The sequence below is a fragment of the Lepisma saccharinum genome, chromosome 7, assembly GCF_977018435.1.
Source record: "Lepisma saccharinum chromosome 7, izLepSacc3.1, whole genome shotgun sequence".
NCBI lineage: Eukaryota > Metazoa > Arthropoda > Insecta > Zygentoma > Lepismatidae > Lepisma > Lepisma saccharinum.
Window position 1 is genome coordinate 63,565,410 of NC_139235.1, and position 15,548 is coordinate 63,580,957.

Genomic DNA, 15,548 nt, shown 5'->3' on the forward strand with positions numbered 1-15,548 from the left:
CAGGAGGTGGTACCCACTAGAGACAGTCAAACACGGTAGTGCAACAGAAGAAGCGTGTAGGAAGATGGCAAGAAGAGTACATTTAAGTGATTATCAACCGGGCAGAGTGGTTGGTCAGCTGGAGTCAGGGCGAAGTGTCACTGAAGTGGCACGTGTTATGGGGGTATCGAAAAGTGTCATTTCCCGACTTCAGAAAGCTACTCGTACCTGAGGAACAGTTTTGCATATGCATGGTGGAGGTCATGGAAGGTGTACAACTGCTCGCCAGGATCGGTACATCGTCCAGGTGGCAAAAAGGAATCGATCTGCCACTCCAGCCAAAATTGCTCAAGACTTTGTCAGTGCTTCAGGTGTCCGTGTGTCCCCAAAAACCATTACACGACGACTGAATAGTCGTGGGTTGTATGCCCGAAAGCCAGTTAACTAGCTCACCGTCGTGCCAGATTACACTCGTGTGTGCACCATCATAACTGGGACCAAGACAGATGGGCAAATGTGATGTTCTCCGATGAATCGCTGTACTGAGTGACAAGTGATTTTGGACATCAAATGGTGTGAAGGGAACGTGGAACACGATATCATGCACAGCACATCTGTGAACGTGACAGGTGGGAGGGAGGGGGGGGGGGGGGCATAATGAAAATTGGGAAAGCACCACTGCACATCTTCGACGCAGGATCCGTTACTGGAGCATGGTATTCTACCGAGATCCTGGAAGGTTATGTTCGTTTTTTTTTGGGGTGCAGTGGGCCCTGACTTTCTTTACATGGATGATAATGCGCGTCCACACAGAACTGTCCAAGTGACAAAGACACTGGAAAGAGAAAACATCACCCGCATGGACTGGCCTGCATTTTCACCAGATCTCAATCCCATCGAACATGCGTGAGATGCTCTCGGATGGCAGGTTGCACAAAGGAATCTCCCACCCCGGATCCTCCAGGAGCTGAAAACTGCACTTCAAGAAAATAAGACAATATACCCCTCGTGCTCACGAACGCTCTCATCGACAGCATGCGAAAGAGGTGTGCAGCATGCTGTGCAGCCCGCGGTGGCCACACACCATACTGATTTCCTCTGGACTTGCCCTACACATGCCAAATTGTGATTCATGTGCTTTCCTCACTTCGTTTCGCTTATGCTGGTTTTGCTTTATGACGTCCTGTTTCTTTGGTTGATGGGGAATCCCCGTCATCTTTTCTCAATAAACCGTAACTGATATGTGCTTATATATTGTTCACTTGTTGCACCCTGATCACGTAGTCAAAAGTTATTGGTCAAAACGTGTTTGTTCCTGAGCAATGGTCGACCAGTGTAGTAGCAGTTTGTGCATTGCTTTACCATGGGAATGTAATGCTCTACATCAATCTTTAAATAATATAAAGTTACATATGCTGGTAAGGTTTGGGCATCAAATGTCAATATTATTGATCGCGTTGGCTCAGCAATTCGACTTCCATTTTCGTCAATTTTGTATTTCATTATTCGTCTCACTTTGAGTACGTTGAAAACATTAGGTTTTATGTTTTCTAATAACTCATCATCTGAAAATGAGGTATCTATTCCCTTAATTACACCCATTCTCCTCACTTTATGTGCTGGTACATAAGAAAACCAGTTATTGTTCATTAGAACTGGATGAGAGAGAAAGTTGTTAGCATTTTTCGCAGATTTGAATTCCAACTTCGCCAGATTTTTCCCCATGGTCTCAATTGTCTTTAGACCTTCTATTTTGATTTCATGAAGTTTTTTCCCTAATTTTAGTATATGTAGCTGTCCAGTATTTCTTCTATTTGTTCCATTAATTTCATTTGCACTTCTTACAAAAATATCATAAGGCACCAATTGGATATTTTTGTATGTAATTGTTTCATGATCTTTAGATATTTTAACTTGATGTGTATTTACTGTATCCTGTGACAGGTTTTTCTGAGAGACATCACTTTTGTCTTGACTAGCTACGCTAGTAGGAACCAAAACTTCCATACATTCCGAAGTGTCTGTGTCACTTACTTGGGTATTCATTTTGTTTAATGGCGTCGAGCCATATTAAACACTTATATCATATTAATCAGTTTATCTTCACTTAATCTATCAATTCACTTCGTTCACACAATTATTATATTATATATTACCTTTTAAACTCTGTTTATACGAATATATTCCTAACTTAAATCACAAAGCACAAGAAACACTAGTAGATTCTCTATCCACTCCTTGACAGCAGTTCATTTACTAAAACCGACAGAAAAGTCTTTATTGATTAAATGCAAGACATGTTCCGAGTATATCTCGGGCAAGCAAAGGAAAACAAGTGTCTGTGCAAGTAGTGACGCCAGGCAACTCCACCAATAAACGAATGAGAAGAAACGGGATTGCATGGAGGGGGGAAGCGATGGCAAGACTACCAGCAGCGTGTACTGCTTCGCTCTGACCACTCGATTTGCCCCCCTCTCTGTTGCTATGTGCGGCTTTGCTCCTCAGATTGCAGGGAAAGAGTTGTAGGTCTTATTCTCAGCATACGCCACTGACGTGTGCGCGTGTGTGTGTCTAGATTGCGATATAAAAAGAAAGAAAAGATTGAGAGGAAACAGGCAGAGGAGAAAGAGGATGATGGAGAAGAAGAGGGGAACAATATTTTCTCCCCAAGTTACCTATCGTCTCTCTCTCTCTCTCTCTCAATTTCTCTTGTTATATCTTTCTGTCCCTCCATTATTATGTATGATTCTACTTCTTCCTGTGTACTGCTTCTTTTTGGGGAAACGATATGAAACTACAGAGTGGATTATTTCTGTTCATTTTTCTCATTCAGTTATCTAATATACACACACAGACACACACACACATACACACAATCTCTTCTTGTTATATTTTTCCTATCTACATTTTTTATATAATGAAATAAGTTCCTTCACCTCCTCTGTCCTTCATTTCTTCCCTTACAACCACTGTGTAGAACTTCTTCCATTTTATTTGTTACTTTGATGAGACTGGCTTCATTTTCACTGGATCATCTGCAAATAAGAGAACTAGAAACTGGTACAGGTAGATGTTGGTGGAAAGCCCCACAACGCCGTCAACGTCTCTACCATCTGTGGGGGTAGTTGTTTACAGTTGGAGACGGATGCAAGGACGCTTGTACCTTACGGTGTTGAGAACCAACTACCTACCCTACATACAAGCACAAGATGCACATAGAACAACCTTATCTACTCGACTCTAGCATTTCTTGGGTCGCAAGACACGAGGCCACCTTATCTCTGCATACTTGCTGAGGAAGTCTATGATCCAAGAACACCTAAAAGTACCTAGTGCATAAGAGCAACACATGCATTCGACAACTATATCCACTAGACTACAAAAGTGCACTTATTAGGTCAAGCATATAACTCGAGTGAAATAATCAGTGTGCGAATTAATGGGGAAGGGGGCAGCGTTACAGGGGATTTCCTCCTATAAAAGTAAAATATTTTTATCACTGCCTAGGATGCTTTTATGCCCCTCAATGAGTGAGATTGAAACCATATAATATAACATTTCTTAACTATGAAACAATCACAATTGAAAAATCATTCATGTCCATTATCGGTCCAACCATCAAAGATTTCCCTACCGAAAAGTATGCAGCCTTGTGGATTAAAGAAGGACGCTATTCTGCAACTGACCTACCGACAGAGACAACATCAGACTGCTTTCCACTTAAGTTTTCATGGCATAGTGCTGATATTTTACATGTGTTGAAGTCCTCACAAGAAACACGTAGGTAAGTTAGATGGATGTTAAATTTGAACTTGGCAATAGAAAGTTGGTCAAGTTTTCGATGTTACTAGTTGATTGGATTGTTGTTTAAAGCCCAGTTTGTGAACAGATAGGTTAATCGGGACTGAACCTACAGTTTGAAGTGGATACTGTTTCTAAATTACGTGTAAATACAAGGTAACCAAAAAAGTTCTTGCTGTTTTAGAGCAGTGATAAACAAAGAGCAATACAGTGGACGGTACGTACCTTTAGGTTTCGAAGTAATCTCCATCAGCATCTAACACCTTTTGCCAACGTTCCTGCAGCTGCACAATACCCTGGTGATAAAACTCGGCGGGCTTGGATGCAAAGAAGTCCGTGAGTGCGTTCCATAGGTCTCCCTCGTTTGTGAAGGATCTCCCACGGAGGTGGTTGTCAATGGAATGAAACAAGTGGTAATCTGTTGGTGCAAGGTCAGGTGAATATGGTGGATGGCACAGTGTCTCCCACTCAAGTTGCTGAAGGGTCTCCCGGGTCCTCTTTGCCACATGTGGCTTGGCATTGTTGTGCAGGAACAGTACACCCTTGCCGGCTCCTTCTGCCGCAATGCACAGTGCACCCTTTGCAACAGCTGAGAGAAGGTCAGCAGTGATGGTCTGACCAGGTAAAAGGAGCTCATAATGCACCACTTGCCGACAATTCCACCATACAGAGAGCATAACCTTTCGTGGGTACAGAGGTGGTTTTGAGGTGTGAGGAACAGGGTCACGTGGTGACAACCAATGTCTGGTACGCTTGGGAGTGTCATAGAGGACCCACTTTTTGTCACCAGTGAGCAAGCGATCAAATATGGGTGTGTTCAGGTGCCGAGTGAGCAAGAACAAACAGGCTGTCACTCGTTGTTCCTTGTTGGCTGCCGACAATGTGTGGGGTACCTACTTGCTTAACTTGTATGACTTCCCTATCCCATGCAGGTGCAGTCTGACTGTTCCAGCGGAAACATGGAACCTTTCTGCAAGTTCATCACATGTTAGACCACTGTCCTCGATGGCTGCTTTCAGGGCCTCGTCATCCAATACATGTGGTCGTCCACTGCAAGGTTCATCCGAAAGGCTCACATCTCCCGAACGGAATTTCTGGAACCAATGCCTGGCAGTGCGTTCGTTCACGTCATTCAACCCAAATGCCTGGCAAATGCGGCAGCTGACAGGCCCACTTTTAAAGTCATACAACAAACACTCGCAAACAAGCTGCTTCGATACCTCCATTTCTCTTCGACACTGGACGAGCTATGACTGTTGTGTGTGTGCAACGTGCCTGTATTACTGACAGTCGATGGTCAGACTAACTCCCGATCGCTTGGCAGGCACGTGCGTCATTTCGTTTCCTCTCTGTGAGTGCATGATTAATGGGACGTCAAAAAGGGCAAGAACTTCTTTGGTTACCTTGTATTATCATAGGATTTCATGACCTAGGTCAGAAAGTGCTTTGAACTGCAAGGGAATTGTTTAAGTTACTCACTGGTAATATATTATGCAAATGTACGTAACCAAAAAATGGAGGTACATTGCACATAAAGTGGACTTGAAACATAAATTCAAATTCAAGTAACCCAAAAAGAAACAGTTTCAAAATGAAAATACACATATGCCAAAGAGTGGGCATTCCCCCTCCCCCACCCCAAAAAAGCAGGATGCTTAATTCGCACAGTGAGAATTTAATTTTACCTAGTTCTAAGGTCTTACAGGTACTCACGCAATCAGCAATTGATAAGTATGTGAACGCAGTTACTAAGATACTGATTTATTTGTCAACAATGCCCAATTATTACTTCCGAATTGTTGTGCCCCAAAGATGTACAGTCATACGAAAAAACAGACATCCAGATCTTGAAATAATCACTCCACCTCACTTCACTTCACAGGCGTCAAGGACGTTGTAATCGGAGAGGTGCCCCCACTCATCATCAAGGGGGAGAGGTATTTTTGCCCCCCCCCCCAAGTAGCTCCTGGGAGGAACCAGGCAACTTCGACGTCTATAGTGTTTCAAAGGCAACAGATCCCATTGCTGTAGCACTTGCAGAGATGATTTCACACAGGTAAAACAGCGCCAGCGAAAATGCAGGGGAAGCCAGGCTGACTCGTTAGCTCAGTGGTAGAGCAATGGCACGGATTGCCAGAGACCCGGGTTCGAGTCCTGGTCGAGCCTGCATTTTTCGCTGAAAATCTACATAGTACATCTCCTGTGTGTGCCTAATTTAATGAATAATCAGTGTTTTCATTTTTCATTCTGTAAATATGTATGTGCCTTGCATTTGATATTTATGTTGCACGAGTTGCGTGCCCTGCCTAATGTTATTGAAGTTCCAAGGTGCATTTGTCAAAATTCTACAATAATTATTTAATGTTTTAATAAATTGCAAAATATAAAAGATTACGTGTTATGCTCGTTGGCAGAAATCAATGAGCGTGCGCAGATGAAAGCTAAGTATCTTGGATTCTAAACGTATAGTATACTAATCCTCATAACTCTGGTATTAATATTTTGTTCAACGATAAGTCAGCGAAGCATTTCCGTTGGACGTAGGGCTAACATCAATTATTATTATTATCTATGTCGGTATTATTATTAATTATTCAACATCACTTTATGCATGGGTCGGCTATGCGCCGGGGGTGAAAACCGATCCCGTCACACGTACCCTGGAATCGAACCGTTTAGCTTGGCACCTAGAAAGGGGACTTCGGTATCCGGACTAAGGTAAAGTTTCCCAGTGAGATTTGGCGCCCCCGAACAGGTCTTCACGGGAAATGCCGGGTCAGATCCCAAAAGGCAGCAGATCCGAGCTCCGATCTTCCAGAAATTTAATATCTGTGGTGTCAACAACTGGCACATATTACCTTAATGGAGAAAGGCAAGTATATTAACATAAGCAACTAGTTTTAGGAACAGTTAAAAGTTATTTTCAATGTGGGATTCATAAATTTTCCAGTAGGAGAGAAGACACTTGGAAATTCAGAAAATATTAAAATTCGCATTTGCTATCCCATACGCATATACTGAGAGGAACAGGTTCTGAAAGAGAATCCAAATCTGTAACCACTTTCTGGCTGGTGAGTTAAAAAGTTGAGAAATAGGAGTTACATGCCCTGAATCAGGATCAATATAAATTTCCAAAAGAAGCTTCTTACTATCCCAGATGAAATGAAGAATTTAGTATCTTAACTTTGGAGTGCCAAAGATATTAGTAACTACAAACAGTCCCCATTACATTAGCCTTAATTTCCGAAGAAAAACTTTGTTCGCCATTTGCCACGGTTACCGACAAAGTTAATAAAATTCCAAGTGCAATATTCACATTAGGTGCAAAATCATGACCTTTATCAGTTTAAAGTCTCCTTTGGTGTAATTGTTTTATTATAGCCAGCTAAAATAATCGTCTAGGGCCTGGTAATAAAAATTAACTTTGTACCATTTTTGTGGATCTTCAACACATTCATCATACTGAAACTGCTTCTTTTTTCTATTTCGGCCCTGTACAGTGTTGCCTATCTTTGGATCCTCTATACCTAAATTCGATGCCAATTCTTTCTCATCAACCGGGACTCACCCGTCGCCCCCCCCCCCCACCTATGCCTCCACGAATGGAGGGAGGGAGGCCCTGCCAGGCTGCCAAGTGGCGTGTAAGAAACTTGGAATTTTTTCGTCACTCCTGCTTTTTTCAAAGAGCTGATACGTTTCAAGAAATCATCTAACACATCGTAGATTAATGTTTTGAAGACATTTGCTCATTACATTACATGGAGTAAAAAGTCATACCAGATAACTAGTGAGCAAAGGAATGTAAAACCACACAACTGGTTTGCAATAAACTGAGCCTCATGTACGACCATTTGGACAGTTTTATTGTCGCCACTTATTTGAAGGAGCGAATCATAGACCTCTCCCACTTGATATATCAACGGAGTTAAGGCATCGAATCTGCTTTCTCACCTTGTGGCACTCAGTGGTTTTAAAGTGAGACTACTGATATGTTCCTTCAAAATGGTGGGTTGGCATATATTAACTTCAAAGTTATTTTTTTCTTCTCTTCAAATTTTTGCCACCCTGAAAATTTGAAAATTCTGGGTGGTGGCACGGTTCAAACTCCCCCTTTCCGCCAGCCCTGACTCAGGGTTCTGACCACACGTCACCCAGGGAATTTGCATAATGACATCAAAGTCGCAGATTTCGGTATAAACGGGAGGTCATAACAGGGGCAACAAAGGTACAGATAAACAAGCTCTCCTGTGAAAGAGCTTTCTAAAGTCTAGAGAAACGAATCTCCTAAATTCTTGCCGCTACTTAGACTTCTTATAAATAAGATGAATGAATGTAATAGCTGCTGTTCATGCTCCCTGAATTTATCCTTCACAAAAGTTGTGAGCAAAATAATATCTGCTGTCCACATTTTCACTCTTCACTGCAAACAAATTACACAAAATAGTTTCACCTAATGTCAAGGGGGCTGACCTGAGTGCTGGGGGGAGGGGGCTCACGGTAGTTCCAGGGGGGCTGAGCCCCCCTGGCCCCTGCCTGACTACGGGCCTGTGCTCGTACCCTCCCTGATCTCAACAGTCTCAAAAATGTAATATTAGAGGAAATTGCTGATGTTACTCCAGACACACTGCAGCGAGTAATTGCCAGTGTACAAGGAAGATTGCAACAATGCTTTGATGCTAATGGAGGACATCTCAAGGACGTAATATTTAAAACATAAGGTCTGAACTGTAAATCCAAGACTATAACATGCCTAACATTGTTCATTTCATGTAATTTCTTTGTACAATAAATCAGTTATGGTATTTTGAAAGTGGAAAATGTTAAATGCCACACCCTGTATATTTTATACTTTATCTGTGGCAGAGTGATTTGCACAGCTTGCAAGGGTCCCAAGTTCAAGCCCCAGTCTGGATATGGGTGTTCTTTCATCAGTCATTACATCATCACTCATCCTCATCTTTGTGATTAACCAAAAGTGGAAGAAATAACAAATACAAATACTTTGAATAAAGGGGTCCCATTTTAGTACCTGCTTAAGGCACATAGGGTTTGGATTCCACTATAAACTGTAGATTCAGTCCCGATTAGCCTCTCTGTGCATAAAATGAACATAAAACAAACTCTGGATTTGAGCATTGGTATCCATACAGAGTGGTATCAGGTGAATCCTAATAAATAATATAATATGTTAATAATATCCATCCTGTTGATTTTATTTAATTTTACTGAATTAGTTTATGACCAGCTGACAGAATATTATCGTTTCTTTCAGGTCTGACAGAGATATGAAAGAAATGTCAACAGAGAGGGACATCGTGTTGGAATTCTGCAGTGAGGGTGCATTACCGGTGCCCCGTCAAAAACTAGTGGAAACATTTAAGAAGTAAGTTCTAGATGTATATTTCACATTTATTATGTAAAGAGTTGGATGTTTCATTCACATAAATGTATATTTTCATATTTTGATAAATGGTAAATACTACAGAAAATTTATACAAGAGCAATGCTATAAATACCATATTGGCCCGAATATAAGCCACACATTTTATCCAAATTTCAATTGTGAAAAATTAGGATGCATCTTATATTCGCAACTTAAAAAAATTATGATATTTCGTCAAATCATATACTGTTAAAAATGTGCTGATTTCTTATTTTGTAATAATGATAATGCAACAATAGCATTGTAGAAATTGGCTGCATTGTAGATACCATAATGTTATCCAACAATAGCATTGTTGTTTTTAACTGGAACAATAGCATTGTTGTTTCTAACTGGACATTCAAAAAAGTGTCAGCATTCTTGATAACGTACTCTTTGATTTTATTAAGATTGTGTTCGTTCTTCCCCTGTATCTGCCGGTAAATGGTTACCGGTATTATCTTTTCTTCCCTCGGCTTATATTCCAGCCAATACAGTAATTCATTATTTGCAGATCTTTGTAGTCACTATAAACATGGACATCATTAACGGGGAATGGGGATACGTATGTTCCTGGACTGTTTTCACAAGAAAACAGGAGCCAACAGGCATACTGTATTAGCAGTTTGTAATAATTGAGTGCATTGTTTTCACACTTAATCTCAACCAGACCTAAGCAGAACAAAGATAATATAGTGGAACCACAGGCAAAAAGACCTGGACATAACCGCATGTTCTGCTCATCATGCTCAAGCATGGAGGGGAAGATGCGGGAAGGCTTTTGTTTCTGGTTGCTCTGTATGACAGATTGTTATTGGTTTCAGTCAATGAGGTTAAACCAAGGGTGAGCCAACATCTGTGGCACAGTGGTTAGCACAGCATGCTATGGTGCAATGGTTCCTGGGTTCAAATCCTGGCCTGGGCATTCTTTGTGAGTGTCCCTTCACTACATTATCACTCATCTTCATCTTCGAAATTAACAAAATGTGGCAGAAAAGCAAAGTAAAATAAACCATGGGTGTACCTAGCAAGTTCCAGGATGCAGGTTGCATCCATAGAATTTACTTTTGAGGGGACTTTCCTCTCGTGGAAATTTGACTGAATATTTGATTCAGAACTTGAATGTGTCATAATATATTAGTTATCCTTGAATATTAATAGCATGCTTGTGTAGTGGACTTATAAAAATGGAAAAAGTTTTACTTTTGAGGAACAATATCCAGCTTTTGCATATTGATAATTAATCTTACGTTTTTGAGGGTACCATATCTACGTGTATATAATGCGCACCTTGTTTTTTGATTAGAAAAAGTGACACAAAATTATATCTTGTATATAATGTACAGTACAATCCACCTTGTTTATTCTGAAGTAGAAGAAAACAAGATCAAAATGTGAAAGAGGGCGAGTTATACTGCTGTTCTCAAGTTGGATGTTATGCGATATATGCTGGAAAATGACCATAGAGCTGTGACTCAAAAATTCCACATGGTGAGGCAAGTGTAAGAGAATGGAGGAATCAAGAAAAGTTGAAGTCAGCTCCATCCACGAAACGGGCTTTTCACAAGTGGAGCAGCAGTTACATTATAAATTTGCAATGCTCGGGAAGATACTTTCTATTATTTTTCATATGGCAAATTCAGATATTACACATCCCGTTTGTTGGAATGTGCATGGTCGAATCCTGAGAGAATGGTGCCACTTTTCTCAATGTTTCAAAATGTTCCGGTACAAAGTGAAAAATCATGGGAAATGACCATTTCACTTTTTATATGTATTTTTTAAAAACTATTACTAAAGAAACCCAAACTGGTAATTTCTATTTGTGCCTGTTGTTATATACTTTTATATGCAGAGTGAAAACATGCATGGTTTCATGTTGGCCATCCATAATATGCACCACAGTTTTATTTTGGAGGGGATGGGGAGTGAGCATTATACATGAGTAAATACAGTATTCGAGTTGGGGATTGAGCTTTGAAGATAGAGGGATCAATATCCCATTTTTCCATATTGACATTTCATCACAAATTGTCAAGGGTATTCTCTAGGGCAGTGGTTCCCAAAGTGTGTGCCTTGGCACCCTGGATAACTTACAGGGGTGCTGGGAAATGTTCCAATAATTTACCTGAAATGACACATATTACAAATGTGTACTTATTTAGTGCTTTTTATGTGTAAAATATTTCTAAAATTGAAATATGTGTTTACTTTTTAACTCGAGGTAAGCAACCTAACCACGCTAACTGACAATTACAAGTGTTGGATTGGCCTACTTTCTTTCTTGGGTGCCGCGGAAAAATCCTGAAACGAAAAGTTTGGGAACCCCTGCCCTAGGAGAATTGAGCATTAAATTTAGGGGGACGATATCCATCTTTTTCATATGGAAATTTATTCATAAATTGTCGAATGAATAAAAATTGAACATTAAAGTTATGGGGACAATACAGTATGTATGGTCCCAACATAGCAAAATGTTATAAAACTTTCCTCGATTTTCCCGCATTTTAAGTTTTTCCAGCTTGGTCCCCTGAAAAACATAAAATCGAGGTTCCACTGTATTCATCAAACTGATCTTTTAAACTTTTGGTTCAATGTTGTATTGACAGAACACAATTCACATAACAGTTTCCTACATAGTTGAGAAAAATCCACATGTGTATATATGAAACACACACACTTTCTCTCAGGAATAGCCCTGTATTTCTAGTGGTCAATTTCTGACCATTGCGAAGTTTGAGTTAATTATCTGCTTTCTGCTTTACAGATGCTCAACTCTGAATTGTGTAGACATCCTTCATGTGGTGTCAGGACTTCTTAACCCGGAATCTTCAGAAGCAACTTTAATACGAGCTTTGTTGTTGATCGAGTGTTTCTTGAGGACTGATCATGTGGCACTACCAATGATGTCTCAGATTTTATCGAAAGGCTTGGATCAACTCAGGAAATCTGACAACGTAACCGAGTCCACTAAAATCAAAGCGCACAAAGTGATTTTAATTCTAGACAAGTTACAATCAAGTTATCAACAGCAGGGATGATGTACATTTTCATTTTAGCATATTTACATGTGTTTATGGAAAGGTGACTAGTTGCTCTCAATTTTGATACAATTTTGGTTCAAGCAAACAACTTTTGACAGTTGTAGTGTTATTAGGAACCACTCCAGGCAGTTTTTAAAATTGAACTTTTCTCCTTAACAGTCATCATGGAGAGAGGAAAAGGTAGTACGTGTGTGATAATTTATTTTGTGATAAATATTATATTTTGTACAGAATTTTTCAATACTATTTCTATGCATTATAAAAAATATATAATTTAAAATATTTGGATTTTATTGTACATTTGAAGCAAATAGTTTTTTACCTTCCAGGTGATAAGAAAAATATTCTTCGCTCACAGTAAGTCTCGGAAAGAGTATTGTTGTTTGGTTTTGATTGATTTGCTTTTTGTGCCACTTTTGGCTAAATTGCGAAGATGGTGATGAATGGACACTCGCAAACATCCATGGCCAGGCCAGGATTCGAACCTGGGACCTCTGGCATCAGTGTTATGTGCTAACCACTCCGCCACAAGGCTGGCTGTTGTATTTGGTAAGTAAGAAAGAATTGCTTTATTTTTAAGCCAATACTGATTTACCCAAAGTGAACACACATGAAAAACGAGAGCCAAAAACTTTACTTTCCTTTATTTTTATCACCGTACGTACGGTAATTGCTTCATACATAACAAAACAGAACAAATTGTAAGTTACCATAACAATGAAGAAATTAGTTATGTATTTAATTATTTTTGTAATTTTAAATTTTGCAAGAAGTTGGCGTTCATTCCAAAGCAAAATTTGAAATGAAGTTCCTGATTTGTGCATTGTGATCAAGGCACAGAGACCAACAGCAGTAACATTTTACATGCACCCAATATTTTTGTCATCCTGCCTGATCTTTCAATGCAGTTCTCATTATCACTTGGTGTCAATCCAGATCCCTTGCATATAAACAAAAAAAGCACTTCGTAAACTTAACTTTGGTTGTAATGCTCATAGTAACTGAATTCATTTCTTAACAATCTGGATCACATCTTCATCATTCATCAAATGATGAATGCCAACACGCTGTGGTGAATATTTGGTACTTGTACCCTGAAATGAAGGAAACCGAAGTTAAGCATAGTTTGCATACAATTTTTCAGATCTCTAGCATCACTTACAACATGATACGTTATAATTATTCAAAATAAATTTAAAATACAGTACTTTAGTGTTAACCTGAGGTGAAGAGAAAATAATACATATAACTGAGAATTACTTCAAATCAGATATCATTTTTAAAATTCTGTAATTGTATATATTTTGAGGAAGAAGATGTATGTAATACAGACTATTTCTGTCAAAGTGGTAAGCTTTTTTGTGGATTAGCACCCACTTCCCACACAAATACTTTCTGGACAAGCATGTAACATTTCCTCTTTCTGTTTTCCATAGCCAATCAGTAGCAACTGAAAACGTTTACAGAAGGAACTGTTTTCTGTTTTTATTATGGAACACTGCAAATGTCAGTTATCGGCATCTTTTTAATGTGTGTAGTTTCGTCTGAACAACTGCTGCAAATTTTTATCCTCTGATTTCATGCTGCCTCTCCTTGTATTCTCTGTGACAGTGCCGTACCACACACTCATCTTTCTCACAACTAGAGACCGAGCCCGCCATGCCCTCCGATCTTGTTTCGTACGTGGCCTGTCTAAAAAGTATCAGACTTTATGCCAGATACTTGCTTGGTATGTTTCACATCCTAATCCCCTTCAAAGTAGCTCCCTTGAGATTTCACATGCTTAGCCCAATGAGCCTGCTGGAAGCACTTCTGGAATGCCTCAAGTCTGCCGTTCGTGTTGCGCATAATGTCCTCTCAGCTGTGAAAACAGGAGCCTTTCAGTGGAAATTTTAGCTTTGGGAACAACCAGAAGTCACATGGAGCCATATCCATCATCATCTCCAGTTATCAAGGTGTTGAGAAACTCCGCATCCCTGTTGACAGTCTCCAGCATGTCTTGTGCGACATTCATCTCCAAATGCCTGTTGCATTTTGTGAATTATTTTCTGCTTTTATATTGCCAAGCTTCTGGCAAAACTTGATGCAAAACTGCTCCACATGTTCAGTCATCCTAGCGAACAAGGAAATGCAACATTACACAGAAACACTACCTCACTTGCCAGCTGCCTATCATCAACTGACAGGTCCGACATGCCCAGTAGCGTGTGTGCACGTGCATGAAGGCTTCCTTCACCTCTGTGAAGAGTGTAGTCAATCTACCATAGATATTTTCCACGGGAAAAGAAAAGGTTGGATACTTTTTAAACAGGCCACGTACAAATCAATTGTATTTTATGAAAATTAGTACATGTAACCCTGAATTACATACAAATAAGGTTTAATTAACAAGTTTTTAAATTATATTTTGCCAGGACCTACAGTAATTTACGTAGAAAGCAGTCTCAACTGTATTAGAAACAATAAATTGAGTAGAATGTAAAAAAAAAAATAATCAAGTTTTAGTTTTATCATGCAGATGACTAATTTCATTAATTCAAAACTTACCCAAGCAAGAGCATATTTGAAATTAGCTGCTATAGATCTATGGATAGCATGGCACACATGCTCAACAGTAACTCCACTTCGAAGAATAAGGCCATCATCAAAGTCTGGAGGCTGGCCAGGCTTCTTTGTGTACACTCGAATCAAAGCTAAATACTCCCAAAGCTTGTCCAGCAGGTAGTCCAAGTTCAGTTTCATGTTACAACTGAAATAATAATTTAAAAAGAACATGAAAAAGAATCAGGATTGTGTATTGGCACATGTTCAATAAAATTGTACAGCTATATTTGGTATGTAACATTTTAGTTTCAGTCATTCTCCCTCATTTGGCTCATGTTTCATTTCAATTTAATCAGCCACAAACAACAAATTCATGACTACTATCTACAGAAAACCGGATGCAGACAACCAATGGGCTAATGTGTGACTGACGTTTCTCCCCAAGACCCTTCCGCTACTGTTCCAGAGAAGATCTAAGGGACAAGATAGGCAACCATCACAGAACTAGCTCTAAAGAATGGATACACAGAAGCTCCACTCTCCACGTGGTGCAGTAAAGCAGAAACTCAGTTCAGACAAATTACACATCCACAACCAACTCCCACCAAGAATAAGTGGTTTGGCTTTCCCTACCACATCCAGTCACCTTTCCAAAGCACTTCCCTACAACATCCAAGTAGTGCCAAACCAAATACTGAAATAACTGACAAACTGAACAAGCACAAACTGCACTTCCTCTTCCCCCTCGACAACCCAGG

The 15,548-nt window shown here is 39.8% G+C and overlaps 2 protein-coding genes across 3 annotated transcripts in view; one reads left to right on the forward strand and one right to left on the reverse strand.

The window, feature by feature from the left end:
- Positions 1-12,526, forward strand: part of LOC145989876 (AP-4 complex accessory subunit Tepsin-like) — a 33,614-nt gene extending 21,088 nt beyond the window's left edge. For both annotated transcript variants that reach the window (XM_083125348.1, XM_083125347.1), the window contains exons 8-9: positions 9,053-9,163; positions 11,970-12,526. In XM_083125348.1, coding sequence (XP_082981474.1) covers positions 9,053-9,163; positions 11,970-12,243 — 385 coding nt within the window. In that variant the 3' untranslated portion in view covers positions 12,244-12,526. The remainder of the gene's footprint in view (positions 1-9,052; positions 9,164-11,969) is intronic.
- A 336-nt stretch (positions 12,527-12,862) lies between these two features.
- LOC145989878 (developmentally-regulated GTP-binding protein 2) overlaps positions 12,863-15,548 on the reverse strand; it is a 32,807-nt gene continuing 30,121 nt past the window's right edge. The window contains exons 7-8 of the mRNA XM_083125350.1: positions 14,794-14,995; positions 12,863-13,340 (exon numbers count right to left, since the gene is read on the reverse strand). Coding sequence (XP_082981476.1) covers positions 13,254-13,340; positions 14,794-14,995 — 289 coding nt within the window. The 3' untranslated portion in view covers positions 12,863-13,253. The remainder of the gene's footprint in view (positions 13,341-14,793; positions 14,996-15,548) is intronic.